Genomic DNA, 23,374 nt, shown 5'->3' with positions numbered 1-23,374 from the left:
ACTATTTCTGAATCTTTTGGTGTAGTAGCAGTCACTTCTGTTGTGTCTGCCCCTAAATTCATAATAGAAAACTTGGAAATCATCTTTTGTACCCCAGTAATAAGACCCACTGAAGAGACTCATCTCTTAAGTGAGATGGAGAGGACTACAAGGAAGGAGTAGACCCAGATCAACCAGTCTGCAGCCCTGTCACGATTTTGAAGTCCAGTTCTGAAGGACAGGCCATTGTTTCCCAGAAAAATAACGTTAGCTGTAACCGAGAAATTGCTGCATCTACCCGAAGTCCCATGGTGCCCGTGCAAGAGATTTAATAGCATGGAGACATCTGGTAGTACTTTGTTCTTCGTGTTGGTTTATAAAAGATGCACCATCATTTTGTACCTTACTAGTCCCACTAGATGGGCAAAAGAACACAGCCAATTTCAAGACTAGGATGGAAATGAAGGATTTCACAACTTCGTTCAGCCTCCCATACAAAGTACTGTTTGTTTACTTTAACAATTTTGTAATTAATTTTATTTTCTTTACTTTTCTTGCTATATACCATGGGTCCAGGTTCTATTCCATAGGGTGAGAAAGACAGCAAAAGAAAACTCCATCACATGAACCACAGAATCTCACCATGTTCGCCCTGGTTTTGATTCCAGTAAATTACAGTTGCCAGAATGGTCTATGCTGTTTTCCAGAGGACTGACTACACTCCTGTGTCACACGTGTTAACCACACTTACCCTCTGCATGTCCAGACTGAAAGTGCTCACACTTGCGAGTTCCCACCTAGAAAATAGCTGTTTCTTCTCTCATACAGATAACATTGCCTACTGTAAATGCACCATATTTGTAAACAGTAGAACAACACTCGTCAACCTAACGTGCAACATTTGCAAAGAATTTTCACAGAAAAATTTTCTTTAAAACAAGCATCTTACTCTAAGAAACACACTTCCTTCTTCCCACTCTTTTTCAGAGAGCTCAAGTAAACTTCACTTTGAATTTAGCAATATTTAGATTTTGCAAGAAATAGTTAATTGAAGTCTGTTCAAGATAAAACCAGTAAAGTCAGTCTTCAAAATGTAGTGCTAGTTATGTAAAATATCTTTCTAAAACTGAGTTTATCACATTCACTCTTTTCCCTTTGTCAGCTAAATCCATGAAGGGCACAAAGAATAACAATTTTAGAAGCTTTCTTCTGCATAGGTCTTTATCAAACAGATCATTGTATTAATCGACTCCACCACCACTATTTTTAATTAGTTATTGATCTATGTATGTGAGCTAGGCTAATTAGCCCATAATTCCAATTATTTCTTCTCTATTTTCTTTTTATAAAACGGCACAAGCTATGGTTGCTCTTTTCCTCTAATTTAATCACGATGCTTTCATTATTCCAAAACTTCATTATTTCCCTAAATGCATTTGTGACAATGCACTTTGTTTCTAGTTTTGTACAAATTCCTTTCAAAAGTCAGAGGGTTCCTAATGGCTTCTTGCCATTCTTCTCTTTTCCCCTGTCAGCACAATCAGATAATCACCTCAGTAAATGAAAGTAACTGGCACTGATTTACCTTTTCTGCTACTTCTCGCACTGATTGGACACTTGTTCCATAAAGATGATTATTGTACTGGCCAGCTTCAATGAATTTGTGATCCTGAATATCCTTCTCCATTTGCTCTCGAGAAGTGACAAAATGGTAATCACGTCCATCCACCTCATAATCTCGTTTTGGTCTAGTAGTATCTTTAAATATAAACCAGTAATTTTTAAAGCAAAACAAAAAACAGTGACTTTTTTCCCTACAATATCCAAAAATAGTCTCCCATTTATACTGCAAAATTGTCACAAGCAATGAGATGACTGACAACTAAGACAGCTCTATGAAGTGTAGACAATATATTAACTTTTTTTAACTCAACATACAGAGGATGTCTATTAAGAAAATTAACACAAAAAGTCATTTAGAATTGCTCTAGTATTTGCTGAGACTTACGTGGAACACACGAGCCAAATTTGTCTGGAAATTCTGAGATCAGATCATCATTTATTCTGTCTTTCATGGGTCCCAAAACAATCACAGGTCGAGTGTAACTGACTATTAAACATAAAGGAATAACGTCAGTTACATTTCAGCATGATTGTTTTCTTTTAACAGTTCAGCAAAATAAGCTTTATCACATGGTAATGGTTTTAATACCTAAACGAGCATGTACTCCTAAAGAGAAGAAAAACATGTTGAAAAATGTATATCAGTTAATACCATAGTCACAGTAAGATGTTAGATCTTCACTCTCAAGTTACTATCCTGGGGGATCAAAGATGTTTTAAATTACGAAGTCTTTGGGGGAAAAAAAAAAAAAAAAAAATCTTTTCACAAAGTAACATCCTTCATTCTAATGAAAACAGCAAAAGAAGGAAGTTTTAAAATCTTTTCACTTCAAAGAGGCACCTAAGCAGTAGCAGAGTTTGTGAAATTCTAGTTCTGTGTTAGGAGAAGCTGCTGCTTTTCCTCTAAGACTACAACTTAAATACTCATATATGAAAAGACACAACTATATATAGCTTCTGTAACTACTAAAACTCTTATAAAATGAAGTATAGCATCTTTTAAAAGCAGCTTAGTTTTTTATAAGGTTATAAAGGGCTTTTGGTTGGAAACTAAGTTCAAGCAGAAAATATCTGATTATATGGCAAGAACCATGAAGACAATAGTCACAGAACCATAGAATGCTTTGGGATGGAAGGAACCTTTAAAGGCCATCTAGTCCATCCCCCCTGCAATGGGCAGGGACATCTACAACTAGATTAGGTTGCTCAGAGCCCCGTCCAGCCTGGCCTTGAATGTTTCCAAGGATGGGGCATCTACCACCTCTCTGGGCAACCTGTTCCAGTGTTTCACCACCCTCGTCATGAAAAATTTCTTCCTTGTGTTTAGTCTAAATCTACCCTCCTTTAGTTTAAAACCATAACCCCTTGTGCTGTCGCAGCAGGCCTTACTAAAAAGGCTATCCCCATCTTTCTTGTAGGCCCCCTTTAAGTACCGAAAGGCCGCAATAAGGTCTCCCCGGCGCCTTCTCTTCTCCAGGCTGAACAACCCCAGCTCTTTCAGCCTTTCCTCATAGCAGAGGTGTTCCAGCCCTCTGATCATTTTTGTGGCCCTCCTCTGGACCCGCTCCAACAGGTCCGTGTCCTTCCTGTGCTGAGGACTCCAGAGCTGGACACAGTACTCCAGGTGGGGTCTAATGTCTAAGTATCTTGGCATTAGCATATAATTCAGCTGTATAACTTCTAGTTTTAGGTTCAGTCTGTCTTTCCTGCACAAAAAAAGTCCAAATTAAATAAAGTCTGACCTATAAAATACATTTTAACTTGACTCTCAGAACTATTTCCTTTCAGGGGTATTAATATATTCATAAAAGGAATGCCTGGGATCCAGTAACTGTTAACCTATTAATTTAACAATAAACATCTTTGCCTAAAGACTAAGGGTGGCCCACTAGTGTCTCAAATCCAAGCACCTTTAAATCTATTTTGGTCATTACAGTTCTTTATTCCTCTGGGCTTCTTAAAAAAAAAAAATTACTGTGGAAGTGAATTAGTGGAAAAATGCAGATAACATATACCGTGAATATATTACTGCACTTAAACAAAGGAATGAGGTGCTGGTTCTTTTATGGCCTTCCCCATACACTATGTTAGACTCAAAGGGAATTACAGTTATGTACTCAAATACCAAAGCACTTGGCTCTCTAAAATCTTTAGTTTTACAATATGGTAGTTACTAAACCATCAGCTTGTGCAAAGCCTCGTTCACACCTCTTCTCTTCAACCTTGGTGTTAATTCACTTGGTATTACTATTGTTCTCACTAAACCATTAAGCTATCACATCTGGGAAGCTAATGCCAGCTAAAAAGATGTTTCTCATTTTGTGGGACCTTCTGGTGGGCATACACAGACCCAGCAGCTGCTTATTTGAGGGTAACAAACCTCCAGTTCCGTAGCTTAAGCATAGCTTACTTAGCACATTGAAGAGGGCCTACCCATTCCTAGCATGGTCTCAACTCATGCATTTCTCATCCATGATTTTATTTGGAGCCTACCAAAATTACAAATTATATGATATAAATAATGTAGTTTGTGTTAGTCTCGTGTAACGATTTTTACTACTTTTGGAAGCTTAATGATGAAATGGAGCCCCTATGCGACAATCAACAAGTTGGAGTGGGGTGTCTATACAGGCACGCGTGTTCCACAATGCTATTAAGAGCAACTGGGCCGTGCCGCTCACTGCATGAAACCAAAAATGAAATCCTGACACTCAAAATTCATGTAAATACATGATACGTATTTACTTCAACTGCCACCTTATTTGCTAGGTAACAGATATCAAGTATGCCTAAAAGACATCCCTTTTACAGATTAATTTACAAATATATGAGCTATGTATTAGATAATGTAAATCAGCCATTAGCACCTGTGGCAGTGAAAGGGAACACTAAAAATTCTGTATCTATTATACACAGTGAAGCAAGATCAGGACCAAGGTGAAAAGGAAATGATAGCATCCCACTGGAAATCAGTGAAAAGCATTTTATTTTAAATGCAAGTGTGAGAAAATATTTTGTCCTATCAACTTCCATTTCATTCAAATTTTTTTTTCCTGAAAAAAAATCACTTGGCAATTGTTAACCAAATTAGCCATATAAGAAGCCCATACAGAAATGGGAGACTGCCATGTTTTAGAGACACTTCAATTAAAGCTTACTAAAATAGACAAATGATCTACTGAGACACTTTTTGCTGGGACAGTAAAAAGGAACTGCAACAGTGCGAATGCTAAAGCAATATGAAAGAGAAGAGAACTATGATTTCTGAGGTTCACTCTGACGAAACTGTTGACCATACGATATTTTCCTTATGCAATGTAAACCACACATAATAAGATATTTTAAGTAGCACACCTTTGGGTTGTGCACTAAATAATTTAGCAATTGCATTTAATAATTTATGCCTTTATGCTTTATTCATTTGAATAATGATAACAATTTCAAAAGTGAAGAAGTTTGTCATGGTGCTCAGTACATAAGGGCACATGAAGCATTCTGATAATTCAGATGATATTTATGTTATACTGAGTGAGATCTACAAACCTTCTTGTTGATTGACTGGTTCATATGACAAGACATATTCCTCTTGGCCACCTAAAATGTAAATGCAAAGACATATCAATGTATTTTTTTCTAGACAAACATATTTAAACTGAGTCATTGAATGAACTATAATGATACAGACATTCCTCAGTAATATGCATCACAATGATACTGATGAAGGACATTTTTCAAGAGCGATGAATTATAAAAATCACACAGATAAGCCAAACACAAAATTTTAAAGCATAAGAAACATACAGTATAAATAATTTCCTGGTTTATGTTAGCATGTCAAGCTGACATCAAGCACAAGAAGAATTTTAAAGCATTATTGAAATGCTCTTATACACGCTTCCCTGAACGAAATGCATGCATGCTATCATTCACTGCTAGAGGCAATGCCACCTTCATCATGAACATTCCCCACACTTTGAAGCCAGCATTTACAACAACATTTTTCTATATTTGTAGAGGGCTGACAATCATGTATGTCAAGGTGTACATATCTTCCATTAACTTTATCATGAAGTGGCATTTATATAAACACCTTCAACCACTCTGACAAAAAAAAATTATGATTGTATATACTAAATAACTGTTATTTTATTAATGAATTTTTAAAGACAAACTTGAAAACAAAGAATGCTTTTTATTGTTCTCAGCTCCAGTAAGCACATCAGCAGTGAATGAAACTAAAATAACTGAATTTTGACCTTTGACAGCTGCAGGCTTTTTAAATGTTAGTGAAAGTATCTGAAATATACCTCAGTTGCCATCTCTCTAAAAGATTATTTCTAGTCTAACAAGGTATCTCCGAGTAAGATTTCTTGCAATGGAATCACTAAAAATTAACTTCATGACAGCAAAGAATTTATAATTCTGAAGATACAAGCTCAAATTATATGACAGTACTATGAATTTTGAATAAAATACAGTCCTTCAATAACTCACTTGTGTCATTTTGGAACATTCTTTGTAGTTCATGAGCCATACTTATAACAATGCTATACCACAGGTGTATAGAAACAGATAGCAGATAAAGGCTTTTATAAATGCATATATTGCTTCTATATATCTATTCTTTATGTCATAGTAAATACCATTGATCTTTTAAATCTAAAATTCACAATTTCATTAAGAGAAATATTTCTCTTATTTGCAATAAATTTGCATTCAAACTGTACTACAGCAATACATGAATGAACATTTTCATTTTTTAAGTTATTGCAAGTGAGGAATACGTTAAGACAGACACGAAAACATGCAACCTGTATATTTTAATATATCAAGAAGTTACTCATGCAAATGGATTTTAGAAGGACAGTATATACTTTCAGAACCCTTTTTAGGCTAGGGAGAGGAATAGGGAGTCACCAGCTATTGATTCATCTATGAAAGCTCCAGCTCACATATAATTAGATACTTCTTTGAAGAAGTCATATTGCTATAAGGTCAAAAATTAGTTAAGCAAACTACTAAAGAGATAGTAACAAGTAAAAAGCATCCCCTGATTGAGGGCAAAAAGTATATATTGTCACCGCTTTTCAGTACTTTGGAAAAATGAATATTAATAGAATGAACCTTTTGAACAACCGTACTCATCTGTAATCAAGATAACTTTCATATTAGACAGCAGTAAGAAGAAATTAGAAAAATCATTTTAATAAAAAGTGCTTGGAATTACACATTCAGATAAGCAAATCCATGACATTCATAAAAATCAGGGCTTCTCCAGTAATAACGAAGTAAAAAACTAACTAGTAGTACCAATAATGAGCTTTAAACATAAATAAAGCAAGCTCTGAGAAAAACCTTGGGGCGGGGGGAAGAGAGGAAAGCAGCAAATTTATGGCGAAACAGTCATGGTTAGATAGTTTTAATGGTGTGTCAGTAAAAATGGCTAAAACTTGTCAGTTTGTCATATAGGCAAAGGCAACTTCCATACATGCTCAATTTTGTGTTATTCTCAGGGAACACGAATGCCTCCCCCAAATGGTTTCTTTTCAATTACAGTCTATGACACCGTTAGCATTGTAAGCGCTGGGGATTTTATATACATGTATAAATTCTCTCCTTGAGTGTAATCATCTGGAAGAAAAAAGGCGGATCATCACCTCTGAGAAGATCTACGGCTTCCAAACAAATATATCTGTTCATGAACCACCTTCCTTATTACCCTAACATAAATAATATCTGTTTCTGAAGTGCCCGTTATACCGTTAGCAGGCAACCAGGAGGGGATCAGTGAGCCACTCAGTGTCACACTGACTTTTACTATTCCTTCTTTCCGTATTCCTCTTCAAATCCTCAACTTTTTCATCCTCCTGCTCTGCTTTGTTCTGTGTTCCAGGTCTGGAGTGTGTGACCTTACTGAGGAGTTGTTCACTGGAAATGACCAGTGGGATTGAAGTTCTGGCTCTGGTTTAGACATTTTAAAGCATTGTAGAGCAGCATCATGCAGCATATTACCCACTGTGAACATGTAGTACTACTGTAGCTTGGGTAATAGTAAATAGTACTGTAGCTTGGGCTAGTACAAAAGCTGACTTAGTCTAGTATTTAAAAGATACTATGTCTTCAGAGAGAGAGAGAGAATGTGTATGCATGCCTAGCATGCTAATTTATCATAACTGACTTCAGCACTTAATGTGTGTTGTATGCTTTGAAAACAATTCGTACTAAGCACCCACACTTGACAAAATAGATAATTGAAAGCTGAAGCAAGGGTAAACATGTCTGCTTATTTTTTCTTTCATTAGAAGTATATGCATATTAAATCTGAGTATCAGTTGTGAAAAACTGTAGATAGTTATTGCATTATTTAACAGATTAAACAGTTTAGTTATGCTTCCAGTATTAAGCTCAACTACATATAATTATCAGCATTAAATTTACATTTAGCTTTTAATAGGTCTAGCTAGCTCACATAATTTAAAAAAAAAAATAGGAATTGATTCAAATTAAGCTGAACTAAGAAAATCATAGATCACAATAAAAATTTCCATAAAGGAGGTTTGCAATAATTCTCTCTAGTCAGTTTTTTAAAAACAAAGACACAGCAGAATTTGCAGTACCCCACCAAAAACATGAATATGGATTTCACCTGAAGGTGTCTGGGAAGTTCTATTTAACATGTAAATACCCAGAAAAGACAGACAAACACAACCAAAGAAAGAGCTACTAAACAAAGGTTCTGAATAAACAAAGAACTTAAAAACACTTACGGTAACTACTTTCACTATCGCTGGCATTAGAGGTTACATGCTCTGAAATTACAACACAACGGAAAAAAAAATAAGGAACATACACTGATGGCATGAGTCCAAAAGAAAGCAAATTGACACAAAATAATCCAGATGAAAGACAATACTGATATCAAAATGCTGAAATCAATACATACTGTATATAAAAGTTTTAAGGTACTTCTCATAGCTCTCAGGATCAAGCTCAATTTCATATGAAAGGAATGGATGTTAATAAAAACGTTAAATAGCACATCAAAATAAGATTACAAAAAGTACGCTAATTCATAGTTCACATGTAACCCTGCATTTTTTAGGTTATCACTTACGGATGAATTTTGTTGTGTAAAAACTATGGGATTATGCATTTCAATTTCTATGCAGGCAATTTATTGATTATATTAAGAGTCCTGTAGCAGAAAATACTGGACTATATTGCAGGAAATATAATGTAGCATTTTGAATAATAGACACCTTCCAATGGTATATTAAATAGTTTACTTGAAGTGCAATGCAGAATTAAGATTTGCACACTGCCCCCCGCCCCTTCCCAGTAATGCTTTAGTTTTCAAAAGCTCCTGACTTTTATTCTGGACTATCTGTATTAACTTCATGCCTTCTGCACAGTAATCAAATCAAAATATTTCAGTAGCTACAAGGTGTTTATATTGACTTTTTTAAGCTAGGTAACTGTGTTAAATATGTTTATGATAAAAATCAATGCAATTGAAGAATTTCAGGTATCAGTCTATTCTGTTCCCTGAAAATTCTACAAATCTGGTGCACAAATATGAACTTTGATATTGCTGAACTTTATTGTAAAGAATCAATTTTTATGCCACCCAATGAGTGTGTCTATAACACTAACATTCACAGGTTAAGACTGCATAAAGAAGCTTGTGGTTGACCTATACAAATTAAGTAAAATTAAATTTGACATGATGTACTTAACTGAGTGCATATGATAATACTTATTGTTGTCACGAGGAGCCTTTATAAATAGACATTAAATACAGTGCAGTTCCTCCCCTACAAGATTGAAGAGAAGGAAGCAAGGGGACTCTAGAAGTAGGAATACAGTTATGAAGCAAGTATGCTTCTAGTGATTAATAAACATTAAAAAGTTACAGTCATCATATGTAAACTAATTAACCTTTTAAAATGTTTTTGGATACAGTGAACCAATATCTTTAAACAACAAATCTCTGGCTAGACTGAACTCCCTCACTTCATTTTTGTGCAGGAAAAAAAGACCAATAGTTCCAAATCTTTGCGAGTACCAGCAATTTGTATCTACTTCCATTTCATTTTCTTGTCTCAGAAAAAGAACGTCTGCATTGGCATGGAACAGGCAAATAGTGATGTTTAAAAGCCTCGTGGCAGAACATGAAAGGGAGACATTGTCAATTCAGAATACAAGTGTTGTGATAGTTGTAATGGGCACAATTAATGAAGATGGAAAGCCCGAAATGCCAGCAAAAACCGCAGTCTTGCAGAGCCCAAGTAACAGTTTGCCTTAAGTGTGGTAAGGCAGTTTCCAAAAGTCTGACTGTGTTGAAACACACTAGAAGCCATTTGTTTTTATAACAGAATCACCTAGTAACATTTCTGGACCGCATTACATAGTTTAAACTAGGTATGATCATAAGGCCATAAAGGCTGCTTATGATCTTCTGCTCTAAACCATAAGGCCATAAAGGTTGCTAAGGTCTTTGGCTCCGGACCAAGACTTTCCTTGAAACTAGGCATTTCAGAAATGGAAAATTAATGTTATAGCTACTAGAATTTTTATTTCATGATTGAGGCCAAGTATAGAAGTACACTGCTGCTTACATGTAATTTCAGGAACACTGTGCATAACAGTTATGCGCTGGGAAGAAATGTTATCTTTAATGACCTTTTGTCACTTATTTTAGTGACTAATGTTACTATTCCATAAACACAACAATGTACATGTTTAATATCTGTGATGAAAGCAAGGTCTTGACTTTTTTTTTAATTTGTCATTTTAGTACAGTGGTGGTCTCTGTGTACACAAACAGATCTGTTCGAGTACTCAGCAACTTTTGAATCTTACTGTATTCAAGTAGTTAACATTTCTGCAGGAAATACAACTACCGCTTATGTGTCTCCTCCATTAGCTACCCCTCTACCTGGTCTAAAAGCATCATAAGAGTTCAAATAAGTCAGACAGAAAAACTCTCATGGCATTTGTTAAGCAAAGTTTTTTTGTTTGTTTTACATAGCTGTAAACATCAGTCACCTAGAGAGAGAATTGAAAACTGTAACTAGTTAAAGTGTTATGGCAATGGTGGTACTATTACTGTAAAAAGCTATAGGTTATTTTTAAATAAATAAGAACACAAAGACAAGACAAAAGTGACATAAAAAAATAATCACCAAATTTAAAAACACAATACTATTAAGGACAAACAAGTAAGTGCTGGTAAGCTTCTGAATAAAAAAAAAAAAAAAATCTAACGTGATAGTCACATGAGCTTAAAGTAACACGTTCCTGAAAGCAAAAACCCCCAGAACATTACAAACTAGAAGAAGCTTATGAAACATTTTTAGAGTCAACCTCCTTGTGCCAGTAGAGCACCAGTCTCAAAGAGATCTGTTAAAAAAAAATAGTAATTTTTCAGATGGAGGTTAAAATAACTTGGGAGTATTTTGATCACTTACTCAGGCCTTTTGATCCCATGTCGTCAGGGACCTCCTGCAGAGTAGTCCCCAGAGGGCAAGCAATAAAAAGACAATCACAAAGAAAATAATTGTCAGTAATATATAAAATTGGCGCTACGACAGGAGACAGTTCCCAGAACATCACAGGGGAAGGTAAGCCTATAGGATTTGACCTGACTGGCACATGAAGTGTAATCAGTGATGCAAACAGCAGAGAACGCAGTTTGTAGCAGACCTGGTCTGAATTAGCAAACTTATGCAACTGCTTTTTGACAAGACACTTTTTTTTTTTTTAGTGCTGGCAACACCATGAAAGTAACCTCTCTTCATTAGGAAAACCAAATTAGAATGGAATGACTTTGAAGTAACCAGTCTAAAGGGACTGAATCAAGAAGCTGGTAAGCTCCGTTATACTTTCTTCATTGCTGCGTGTTCTCCTCCAAGTCAGAAATGAAGAACCATCACTGACAGTGCTGGAAGACTTATCTCCTCCAGTTACGTACACACTGTTACTCAAGAGCATTACCCAGTTTATTCCAAACTGGGACACTCCTGGGTTAAATTTTCCTTTAACAGCAGTGTTATTGATTTTGTAGATTGGTTTGTCATTGGCACCTCAAGCTCATTAGCCTGTTGCAGCTCATGAAACTGTCTCCATGGTAACACCCTACTGCAATCTAGCAGGCCCTTCTACGTGTGCTTTGCTCTCCATCGAATGCCACATACTTACGGTCAATATCACTGGTTTCCTGCTCACTCTGGTCCTTGTTCTTGTAGAAGGGAAATTTTCGGGAAAAGAGGTTCTTTTTACGCTTGTCATTGAATGACTGCTGAAGAAGAGAAGGAGGGGCAAAACAAAGGATGTCTAATGTCTGTGTGAACAAAGGCCCAGACCAGCAGCTTTGTGGAAGCTGACTCCTATAACCACATTATGCAGTGCATATTTCAGATTAACATTATCTTCTCAGCTCATTAAAAAAAAAAAGAGATCGGGATCATGGCTTTGCTCACACCCTCTGTATTTCACATGCTTACTACTAAATTTCACAAATTTAGGCCTGCTGGGAGTATAAAAAGATGGGAAAAACTAGGCTATTAGAAGATGTCCAAACCATAATGAACTCAATTAAATCACTGATATTGTCTAATATAGGGGTTACAGTATTTTAAAAAACCACTGAGGCTTTACCCATGCTTTTGCAAACAGCTGACATCATAACAGCACACCAGAAGTATTTGCCAGTGTTACCCATTTGCAAAGGCAAAACTATAAATACTTTGGTGCCAGCTGCTAAATAACATATCATACAGTAAAGAAAAACAGAAGCTAAAAGCTGGCGTTGTACCGAATGCTTTTACAATAAAACTAAGTAACAGTGAAGTAGGAAAATAGGAAAAAAAAAAAAGTGTCTAGCTAAAATATCCAAACAATAAAAAAACGCAAAACAAATTGTATTTGTTTCAATCTTTCACAGTTGCAATTCATTGCAAGTTCACTGAAAGAAATTACTTCACTCTATGTAAGTCTGCATCCCAATACCAAGATTAACTTTCAAAAGATAGACTCATTTCATTTCCTTACTGTGGCAATTATTTTTTCAAGGGTGCATTTACAGAGAATTACCACGTGAAAACCCCTGCATGTCTGAGGATCACATTCAGCAACTTTTGACATTAACTGCTTGTGTTGCTGAACAATTTCTGCATCTCAGTTACTATGAAAATTTCTAGAGTTACCTATATAGACATATACATATCCACCCATTTGAATATAAACTATTATTGTGCTCCTTGTCTGCGTGATGGAGACCATCGATGTATTTTCGTTCATATATAGGTATGTCTACAGGTGTAATTAACACAGAATTTAGTAATATCTGCCATTTCTCCTGCTGAAGACATTATGTGACTACAGCACCTTTAATTTACCGTTCTAAGTCAATAAAGAAATTCAATGGATAAATAAATCAGTATTGCAATTATGCCCAGAACTAGGACTAATAGAGCTAACTTGAAGCCAGCTGAAATTTCTTTTGATCTTTAGGCATAAGTGAATCATCTGCCCAGTTTTGCGAAGACATGAAATTTGCCATGCTTTTGTCATTTGGTTTGCAGAAACTCTATTACAGGAAGGATGGCAACAGTAAGAAAACGCTGCCCAACTTGGTTTTGAGGCCCTGTGCTGCAAGGGGACTGTTTATTTCTAAGCCAAGCAGAGCCCATGTGCAGCAGGAAGTAATAAAACTTCAGCAGAACCATTTTTCAGCAGCTATTTTCAAAAAAAACAAAAATATTTTCAATTCATACATTAAAGACTCTATTAACAGCTACTTCTAAAATTTGGAGCATGTTAACTTTCAAGTAATTATCTGTCTTCAGCCAGTGTGAGTTCATCTTCCTCTATTATAGGCAATACAGTTGCAAAAACATGTATTACCTTTTCTACCAGCATTAAGTATGGAGTGAAATATAGTAACAACTGGGGGTCAAATCAGACAAAGTTTTTTCAAACAGTGGGCTATCTTCTTTGGTACAATTACAAAACTAGCATTTGGCGTTCCTAAAGAGAATGCCTATAGTGCAACACACAAGCTGCACCCTGCTGCAGTACTAACAATCCTTCTGGCCATCTGTTTTAATACAGACTTGCTTGGCAATATCAGATACTGAAACATCCAGTGATATTTTCATTACCATTGTTTAAAAAAAAAGTTTACTTGAAATTACCAGGTGTTAAAGAGGCACATGGTACCATGGGAGCACAATCAGTGACACTGAGCTCTGGAAATAGCAATACTGTGTTGAGTAGGAAATCCATAAAACATTTAATTGGCTGGCACCTGTGTTCGACTAAAATGGTCATTCCACTGTAAGAATTGGTAAATTATCAACCTGACATATGGACAAAAGAACTGGTTTGGGGCCAATCATATGCTTGCAGGAACCACAGTTGGCATGGGCAAGGTTTTAGGTTATGGTGGTCCTGACCTTCTTTGTCTGAAGTCAGCAAGTCATTGCAATTGCTTTCTCATAACCCAGAAAGATTAATGTACTCTACAAAACAAGAGCAACAAAGAAATATGCCCAGAGGAACAGATCTGGGCTGAGGATACTAAAAAATACTGTAACATGAATTTCAAAAAGTGGAAGTCTCACATCTATATGATTGGTCCATTTAGACAAGTCCTCAGTTTGGGCAAAAGAATAGGGGAAATAAAAGTAACAAACCTAAAACGGTGCAGTTTAACTGAGGTGGTGAGACTCTGCAATTTGTACAGTTAAAATAAAAGGAGTGGCTGATTTATTGTACCTCATAAAACATAATCAGGTTCTTCATTTTAGTTTTGAAAATATTTCGTAACAATATTTATTTTAACTTTCTGTACAGTAAATCTTACTGAACTAATATTAAATTTTATATACTGCATGTATAATGGTCAGAGTCAGTTCCATTGCCAAAAAAAGGGAAAATAAAAGTAATATTATACTGATTTTGCACAAAAGATTAGCCAAAAGATTATTTTTAAAAGATACCATGATTATAAAAAGCTAGAGAGAATTGCTTATTAGTTGAAAATGCATAGTAATTGTATTAAATTTTTCATAAGTCCAAGTCAAATTATAAACAGGCATCATAAGCAAGAATATATTAAAACAGAAGCAGCACAGAAAGTGAGATAAATGTGTATACGAAAGGAACAAACAAGAAAAAAATTCAACCGTTTAATTAACCAGGTTTTTTAGCTTTCCTTAAAATGAAAGGAACATGGATTTTAATGATTGCCATCACTAGGGTTATTCTTTAAGGTTTTAATGCAGAAATTTTGAAGAATTGTACAAAGTTGGTATTTCATCCTGTCCATGGAGTATTATCATATACAGACACAGGAAGACACACAGTCCATGAGGACGTGTATGGTGCAGACAACTTAACTGGGAAAAATTCACCATGACAAATACAGGAAGAATACTTTAAGGAGAAACTGTAATGTTAAAACATTTACAGCTGAAGCAAAAGATTGTGAACAGTGTAAGCGTGTTTGCAAAATGAAATGTTACTGAAGAAAAAGAACTGCAGTTCTGTATCAATGGCAAGCGTAGTTGCTTTTCCACTCAGTATTCCATGCATATCTTTGGTGCTATGCTAGTACACAGTGACTGTGCACTAACTCTGCTATTGTCAAAATGCTACTTCAAATACATCGTTAATTAAGTTAACTGTTTGCAGTTTATTGATAGACAAACTACAAGACCATGCGATTATCTTCCAAAGAACATGGTAACATTTGAAAAATTACTTAATGTAATTAAAATAATCGGAAGTATTTAAGCCATTTTCTTTATGTGATTTCTAAAAAGTGAATTCAAATTATAAAAATGATCAGGTTAAAAATTACCACATCAGTTGATAACATTTTATTCCAACACCAAAATATGAAAGTACCAAACCAGAAAAAAACTGCAAATAATCCTCAAGGCAGTACTGTAATTGTTCATCAGAAAGTAACTAGAGATACTGATTTCCTTTTAAACAAATACTTATAGAAACAACCATGACATTGTCTTTATTAATAAACTAAACTGAAACCTTTGCCGTGTAGCAGAGGGATGTACATATGGATTTGACAATCTTTAACGTATAAAGTCCTGCACTATCAGGATGAAGTATTGAGGCTTTAATACTTTATATATGTGATTTTTGAAGTTATGAAAACATTGTAACTGAAATAAATGACTAAAAGGAATCTTTGGGATCCACAATAACAACTGACTAATGTTACAGCATTAGTGCTATTAAAAAAAAAAAAATCATTATTTAAAAAATAGCTTCCTCAGGAGCTTAAAGCATGTTTCACATGTAAAAAAATTATAATATGTTATTACTTTAGAAGGCTCTTACGTCTAAAATGCATATACCTAAGTCTTGGAATTACTAGTTATATACTATCGGTAGAAATTCTGAGATTGTGATACTGTTTCTCAAATTTCAAAATGACCAAAACACTGCAAAAAAGCCTCACCCTGAAAATAAAAAAAAGAATTTGGCTGCTTTACCATTATGAAATTGCTATAATTTTGGCTACAAGCATTCCTGTTACTACTTAAGTAGCTACTACCCTAAGTAGCTACTCAGTCCCATCACATGTACTGGGACAGGGATTGCATGTCATGCAGTGAACTGCACCAAGGGACTGCCTAAAATTAAACCCAGGATTTCTTTTGGATTGGGTTATTTTTCATCTGCATTGGTTATTTTACATGATTCGAGCACAGCCACATCAGTATTTGTGCCAACAGAGAGCAGCGGTGAGAAAAAACAGCTGTGAGACGGAGATTTATTCTGGTCAGCAATAGCACTAGCCTTGAGTTTTTGTTGGCCTATACCCTTGCATGAAATTCTTTAAAGCTTCTGCATCCATAATTGTAACAAAAGTTACTTTATGCTGTCTGCGTAACTGTGTACATCGTAAAACCTCATTTTATTATAGGTACCCTTTTAAGCTCTACTTCCTTGTTTTCTATATGCATTAAAAACTTTAAAGAAAGGAACATATTACTTTTTCTGAAAATTGATAGTAAGCTCCTCCTCCCAAAAAAGGGAGTCCGGGAGCACAATTCACACTAAACGACTAAACCGCTTTATAAACAGCACTTGTAGAGCTGTTAGAAATGGCACTATTCAATACTTGATTAGTATCTACAATTCCTAGAACGTTACAGTATTACTGATAATATATATTTCTAACCTAATTGTTCAAACAATTTGCAGTTGTTTTGGCAATGGTTTACTTCTAAAGTTAGCTTTGGTGCTCAGAGTTATTTCTATTTTCTATCTTTTCACTAAAAACTGAAACTGAGTCTGTATAGATAAACCACTGAAAAATGTTACCATTCACAATGCCAGGTGTAATCAGTACTTCATTAACTCACCCCTTTATCTCCTCTTGCTTTGGAATTGAATTTCACTGTCTTTAAACGGGCTCGTTCTTTTTTCTCAACTCTACCACAAAAACACACACCAAAAAAGTTAAATCAGCAAAATTCCAGAACTTCAAGTTACTGCTTGTTACAGTGTAAGCATACAGGTGTACCTTTTGTAGTACAGATTTTTGTTGGTGATGACACCTTCAGAAAACGGGCAGCCTGCTAATGGCAGACTGTATTGGAAAAGTAGGGTATTATTTCTCAACTGATGAGCTGTTAGGGTATTGGAGTATTTTGTGATTATATAGGTTCAATAAATTGGAGGGCAAAAAGAAAAAGCATGTCACAATAAGTGAGCAGCCTCAGTTACCCTTCAATAGCAGATATTAAGACTCAGAGCACCTAATCTCTTATTTGGGTCTCTGATATGCCAGCAAACACCTTGTCTCTGTTTACTCTGGCCACCAAAGAAAGACTTTCCGCCTTCTCATACATAAATAGTGTAATGTTATTAAACCCGTAACTTGCTTACAGTGAGAACAGAGAAATGGACTTGGACCACCTTTATCAACTTCAACATGCAACTCCTAAGGCTAAATGGGATTTCAACAAACTTCTCATTGAGTTAGTCAGAATCCCATGACAGATTATTTAAAACAAACAAAAACCCCAAAAGAAAACCAAGTGGCTGATGTGGTACAGAATTAACAACAAAGAGCAAAGCATATGCAATATATGTATTAATCATATCAGATGTTTAATAGCAGATACCTCAAAGTCAATAAAATATCATGACATACCTGCGTTTGCTTGGGATAACTCCAATTTCATCACTTTCTCCATCTGGAGTTACCTGCCGTGCTTGCCACCATTCATCATCAGAAGCATTAATGACATGGAGAATATCGCCAAATTTGAAGTTCAATCCTTGACTTGGAAGGCCGCTATCTTTAGTCTTGTCATAATCAAAAAGAGCTCTAGATTGAAAAGAAAAAATTAAAGACAGCAAAGCTAAGAAAAAAGCCCAGGGGAGTATGAATAGCACAAAATATGAAGCTGCCTGTGTTGTTCACAAACGACTGCATCATTCTGACAGTTGCTTAAAAGAAGAACGTTGAATGCATTCTCTCTCATATATATACACACACACACACTAAGAATATATAGGATAGTATTCACACACACTTAGTTGTTTTAATGAATGAGAACAAACTTTGTACAGAGCAGAACTCTAGTACTTTGCAAAGGGCCTACAGAAGATGCCTCCTGCAATTCAATAACTACTCTGAACAGAGCAAGTTACATGTCAGCCTAGAGAAAAAAAAGCAAGTATTCTGTTGAAAGTTCTGTAATGTATGTTGCTTTATATCAAGTTACAAATTGAAATTATTTTATTATATAAAAAATACTGTCTTTAAAGTAAAAGTCGATTTCCTGCTCACAGGGTGGCAGGAAAAAAAAAAAAGCTTAGAAATACAATGAGAACACAACTTTCCTACGGCAGTACCCAAAGGCAAAGAACTTTATGTGCATTCTTTTGGAAAATTCCCAACCGTTTCAAGAGAATCTCATCCTTTTTTCTAAAGTAAGCCTGTTTTCGCATAATAGGCACCAGCAATACCTGAACACCAGCTGCATGGCTACAGTTTTATTAACATTCCCTTTGCCAGCAAGGTTGGTTTATGCAAGTCCACTATTATCCGTACCCACATTGATGCCTGCTTTGTACTGATTCCTTCCCCCTTCTTACTTTGAAAGCACAATTGTCTGGAAAGGAACATGGTGCACCATCCTGTGGAATTGACCTGGGGTAAAATTAATTTCTTTTCTCCCTGTTGGATCATTTTATATCTGGATCAGTTCCCTGAGGAACTGAAGAGACTTGCAGTGTGTTTCTCCCAGCGCAATCGAGGGTTTAGTGAAGATGGGGAAATGACTGATAATAGGAGCCTCTTATCAAATTCTAAGAGATACTCCTAAGATTATGCCTTATAAAGGACTCTTATTTTACATTTGAAAAAGGCGTATGAACCTCACCTATGTAAAGTGAGAAGTGCCTGTATGACACAGGCCAAAAAGTCCTCAACTTTATTTCATCTGCAAGCTTGTAAGTTTTTCAGTGATGCGCTTTCTAAATGAGACCCTATCTCGATTTAGAGGCTTGATAGCAAATCCATCTCAGCCTTAGGAAAGTAGCAACAATAGATTACAATGTGATGATTTAAAATGATGTCCTTTTCCTTGTCCAAATTCAGTTAGTTTCTTCTTCCCAAACACTAGTCTTACGTACCTTTTTCTGCTACGTTTTTAATGTCTCAGAATTTTTTTAACCCATTTAAGTAGCTGTAAGTCATAACTGTTTGCTCCAAAATGTATTTTAGCTTTGTAAATTTTGCCTTTCTAAAGCACAGCGTGTATTTCTTTGGGTTTGAACTGTATTTGCTCATAACCAATGTCAAATGGCTTACAGGGAAGAAATTCAACATTTTCTGTCAGATCAATTGATCTTCAGCATAAGGTCTACTGCAAATTCAGAGCTGATTGAGACACCATGCCTTTCTGGGGCCGTATAAAGTATCAAAAACTTTTCATAACGAGATAAAGGTTTTAGTATTTTTTTAGAAGTCTATAACAAGACAGACATTTTAAAATGGCTTCAAAATATTTACTCTCATGATACACACAAAGCCCTACAATTAAATGTGCAATACTTTTAATTTGTAAAATTTATAATAAAATTTAGGTTTCAATTTTGAAAGTGCTTGGAGGTTGAAATACCACCTTCCTTCAGCAGCTCAACCTCCACTAGAATATCTTTCAGTTAAATTCCATAACATTCTTGTGTGTTTAAAACTTGTACTTTTATCTCTGTTCAAAGCAAATACAAATGCTTGTTCAATTTTTGTTCAACAGGATAATAAATACTTGTAGTAACTGAGATATCCAGATTCTTTTTAAAAAAATCAGAATTCTTATTTTCTTTGAAATAGTCCAAATATTGCAGGACTATACACTGAACTATGCACCTAGTAGTTATTCCTCCAGATTTATTCTGCACACGTGTGTTGAAGAAGCACTATGGACAAATATCGTTTCATATCTCAAAATAAATCATAATAAATTATGTACTTTTAATGCAGATTCAAGTTGTTTACATTTTCACTGAATTAATTAAATGCATCATGAATTTTTTTTCCTGAGAATTCTTGTTAGCATTCAAGCAACGATTTCTACCAGCACTACTTTTAAATTTTAAGTTTTAGTTTGAAAATAAACTTATATGAGCAGTGAGCTGGGCCTAACAGCATTAATATGTGGTGACTGCATGAGAAAAAAAAAATACACAGGACTGAAATGGAAACACAAATGGATAAAAACCTTATATTATCAACATGCACTCTTCAAACAAGATAAATGGTTACACTGCATAGTTTGTGCACAACAAAAGGCAGGTTCACCAAATACTTTTCCTCTGAAGGAGTCACTTCAAGAAAAATAGTTTTATTGGGAAAAAAAGTCAAAGCTAATACAGATAGTTTTATAATAAGATGAATTAGGGTGTCACACAGTAGTGACAAAACTATGAGGCTAAAATTCAGAGGAACACCAGGAACTGGTAACGATCAAATAAACGAGCCAAAACGCAAACAGAATTAACAAAAATCTCTTTTGATTCCAACTGATTAACATGGCTTTTCCTGTATGCCTGGCAAGTCAACAAACGAGAACTCATTTCACAGCCAAGATGACATATTTATCTACAGACTGGTATATAAAAAATACCTCTTTTATTAACTCCCTGTATGGAGACTTTTAATACAGATTAACAATACCATGTATACATTTATTTACTGTAAGTTATAAACATTAACTTACTTAGAAAGACATCTGGTATTCCCGATCAACTGCTGCTTTGAATGCAGTCCCATGGTATTTACTCTAAAGTACTATTTAAATGAGTCATAAAAATTATTTTGCAGAGAAAGCATCAACTGCTCCCTTTTATTTCACCTTGTATTACTCAGCAACTAAACAGCACTAAAAAGGTAACTTGGTTCCTTCACTTACAAGTCTACAGAAACTGAAGCTAAGTTGCATGTTTCACAAGTGTTTATGCTTCAAAGCCAAAAATTTAACAGCTGTGTTAACAGTGCCAAATTTTCCAAATGTCTTTTTACCTAGCCGCACTCATTACTTTCACTATCACAGGCTGTTGATCAAGTTTTACTGAAGCATTTCTTTTAGGGTATTCTTGCCAAACTAAGCAATCAGGAATTCCTGCAGCAAAAGCATCTCCATGCCTTATTTCATGAAATATGAATTAATCTTACCACTTCAGAATGAATGAAGGTCAGCTTATACAGGAGGTTCTCTTTTTCTCCCTGAGTTTTTGGGAAAGCTGCCCAATTAAGCTCCTCCTGCAGGCAAGTAAAGTTTTCAGGCCTGGTGCTGATGCCAGATCCTATTTTTCAACGGACTTAGTTATAATTTCTTAAGGATTTCAAAACTGTGAAGTTTCTTCCACTTGGAGATGTAACCATTTTTTGCTCTAATCCAAGCAGGAATTGGCACCATTGTTCGAATTTGTAATGTATCATGCTGGTCAGAAAAATGCACAGAGGTAAAAGTAATTTTCAATTTTGAATTCTACACACATTGCACAGACTGAGATTTGGCGTACAAGATGAGATAAAATATGGAACAAATTTACTCCCTGTCAACGTATTATCATAGAAACCTGATACTGTGAAAGTATCTCACTTTTTCACATGTGCTTTCTGAATCTGTAGATGAAGGAGGAGAGCATATAGATGTATTTCAGATGCAAAATCAGAAACATTGCATGAAAGGATCTCTCTCCTCTCAGAATAAAGATCAAAAGAAATATAAAGCAAAAATAAGAGGCGGCCATTAAATCAGTACATCGCGGGGGGGGAGGGATTAGATGTGCAAACGAAGAGTTAGCTGATGCTGAATTGCTGTATTTGTATTGCCCTCCAAGGACTGTTTGTTATATTGCTATTCATTGTATATTGATATACATACAATTAAGAAAAAAAAATCTGCCGTTTTACTTCAAATTGTATTTTCAGGCAAACACAATTGTCTTTTCCTTAATATTACATAGCGCCGCCAAAATGCTGTTTACAGGCAGAATATTCATAAAAGATATCAAGTTTCAGTTACAGGGACACAATGATGTATCTGATTTTATTTGCTATTTTGTTACCACAATTTTGAGAAATCACCAGATTATTATTTTTAGAGTATTTTTATTTGATAGAATTGTGTTTGAATGCCTATAAACATTTTACTGTTGGATTTACCATCCAATTCAGCATTACGGTACATAACTGGAATCCTTTAAGGCATATCCCAAACCAAATATTACAGAAAAATGATAGCTTCAGTTACTAAAATTGGCTTTGAATTGGTACAATTAAAAGTACAGAATGATCATACCAGAGTGACTTATAAAAAGGAATAAACTGGATAACTAACATGTTCTGTCAGTATCTAGCAATATGTGAAAAGATTCATAAAACTTACTTCAGTGAGGTCAAAATTACATCAGAAACCAGACAGAACAGATGTGAACCCATCCTGTGCATACCAAGTTGCCTACCAGTCTTTGGCATCTTTTGGTGTGGTGACAAGAGTAGATCTCAAAAGCCCTAGCAGCACCCTCTGTTAAGAGATGTGGGTGGAAAAGCAGTTTTTCCGAGGAATCTCTGCATTTTAGATTTTTGTTCTAACTTATAACAAAGCTGATTCCAAGAAAGGTTTTTGAGAAAGGTAAAGGGAATCACCAGTCTCCACGAGGCTTCTGCCAACAACCTGGAGAAGGCTGCATTTTTGCAGCAGCTGGCAAAGTCAAAAGCTCAACCTCAATCATTTACAGATAACAACTTCCATCAGTGGAATAAAAGCTACATAAACACAAAATGCCTGTCAGTGGCTTAAAATACCAGACCAATGTGTGAACATGAGCATAAACCATTGAGAATCTAATCAGGCTATAGCTAACCAAGCAAAATAAAAGCATTCAGAATTGTTTAGGCTTAGTTATATGATGAGGGCTAAAGCGATACATCATGGGATTATGGAAAGGAAGATGACCTCACTACAATATCCATATATACACCTACCTGTGGAAATTCAAAGATATGGATAACTGTCATATCAAGCACTTATCCTTAGTATTTGAGGCATTTATCCTTAGAGATATAAATTTTGACCCCCAAAAATATTTAAGGCAAAGTACAAAAAAAGGAACAATATCAGCTCTGCAAAAACAGAATCCAGATAAAGCTACTAAAATAACAGGTCAAAACACAAGGGCTACATGTTATAGTCAATCTAAATAGAAGCCCTGT

At 35.3% G+C, this 23,374-nt stretch overlaps 1 protein-coding gene across 20 annotated transcripts in view; it reads right to left on the bottom strand.

Annotated features, from left to right (window-relative positions):
- Window positions 1-23,374, bottom strand: part of DLG1 (discs large MAGUK scaffold protein 1) — a 167,231-nt gene that overhangs the window by 7,102 nt on the left and 136,755 nt on the right. For 6 of the 20 annotated variants that reach the window (XM_087740972.1, XM_087740980.1, XM_087740984.1 and 3 more), the window contains 7 exons: window positions 17,798-17,974; window positions 17,004-17,073; window positions 11,803-11,902; window positions 8,370-8,411; window positions 5,146-5,196; window positions 1,988-2,089; window positions 1,565-1,737 (listed from right to left, as the gene is read on the bottom strand). In XM_087740972.1, coding sequence (XP_087597098.1) covers window positions 1,565-1,737; window positions 1,988-2,089; window positions 5,146-5,196; window positions 8,370-8,411; window positions 11,803-11,902; window positions 17,004-17,073; window positions 17,798-17,974 — 715 coding nt within the window. Of the gene's footprint in view, window positions 1-1,564; window positions 1,738-1,987; window positions 2,090-5,145; window positions 5,197-6,726; window positions 6,763-8,369; window positions 8,412-11,072; window positions 11,107-11,802; window positions 11,903-17,003; window positions 17,074-17,797; window positions 17,975-23,374 lie in introns of all 20 variants that reach the window. The other 14 variants (XM_087740978.1, XM_087740982.1, XM_087740985.1 and 11 more) reach the window with 7 other exon arrangements.

This window comes from Nipponia nippon, unplaced genomic scaffold, assembly GCF_047370975.1.
Source record: "Nipponia nippon isolate SJK-2023a ecotype South Korea unplaced genomic scaffold, ASM4737097v1 scaffold_7, whole genome shotgun sequence".
Lineage (NCBI taxonomy): Eukaryota > Metazoa > Chordata > Aves > Pelecaniformes > Threskiornithidae > Nipponia > Nipponia nippon.
The sequence above is the reverse complement of the archived record's forward strand: the minus strand, read 5'-3'. Positions and strand labels throughout refer to the sequence as shown.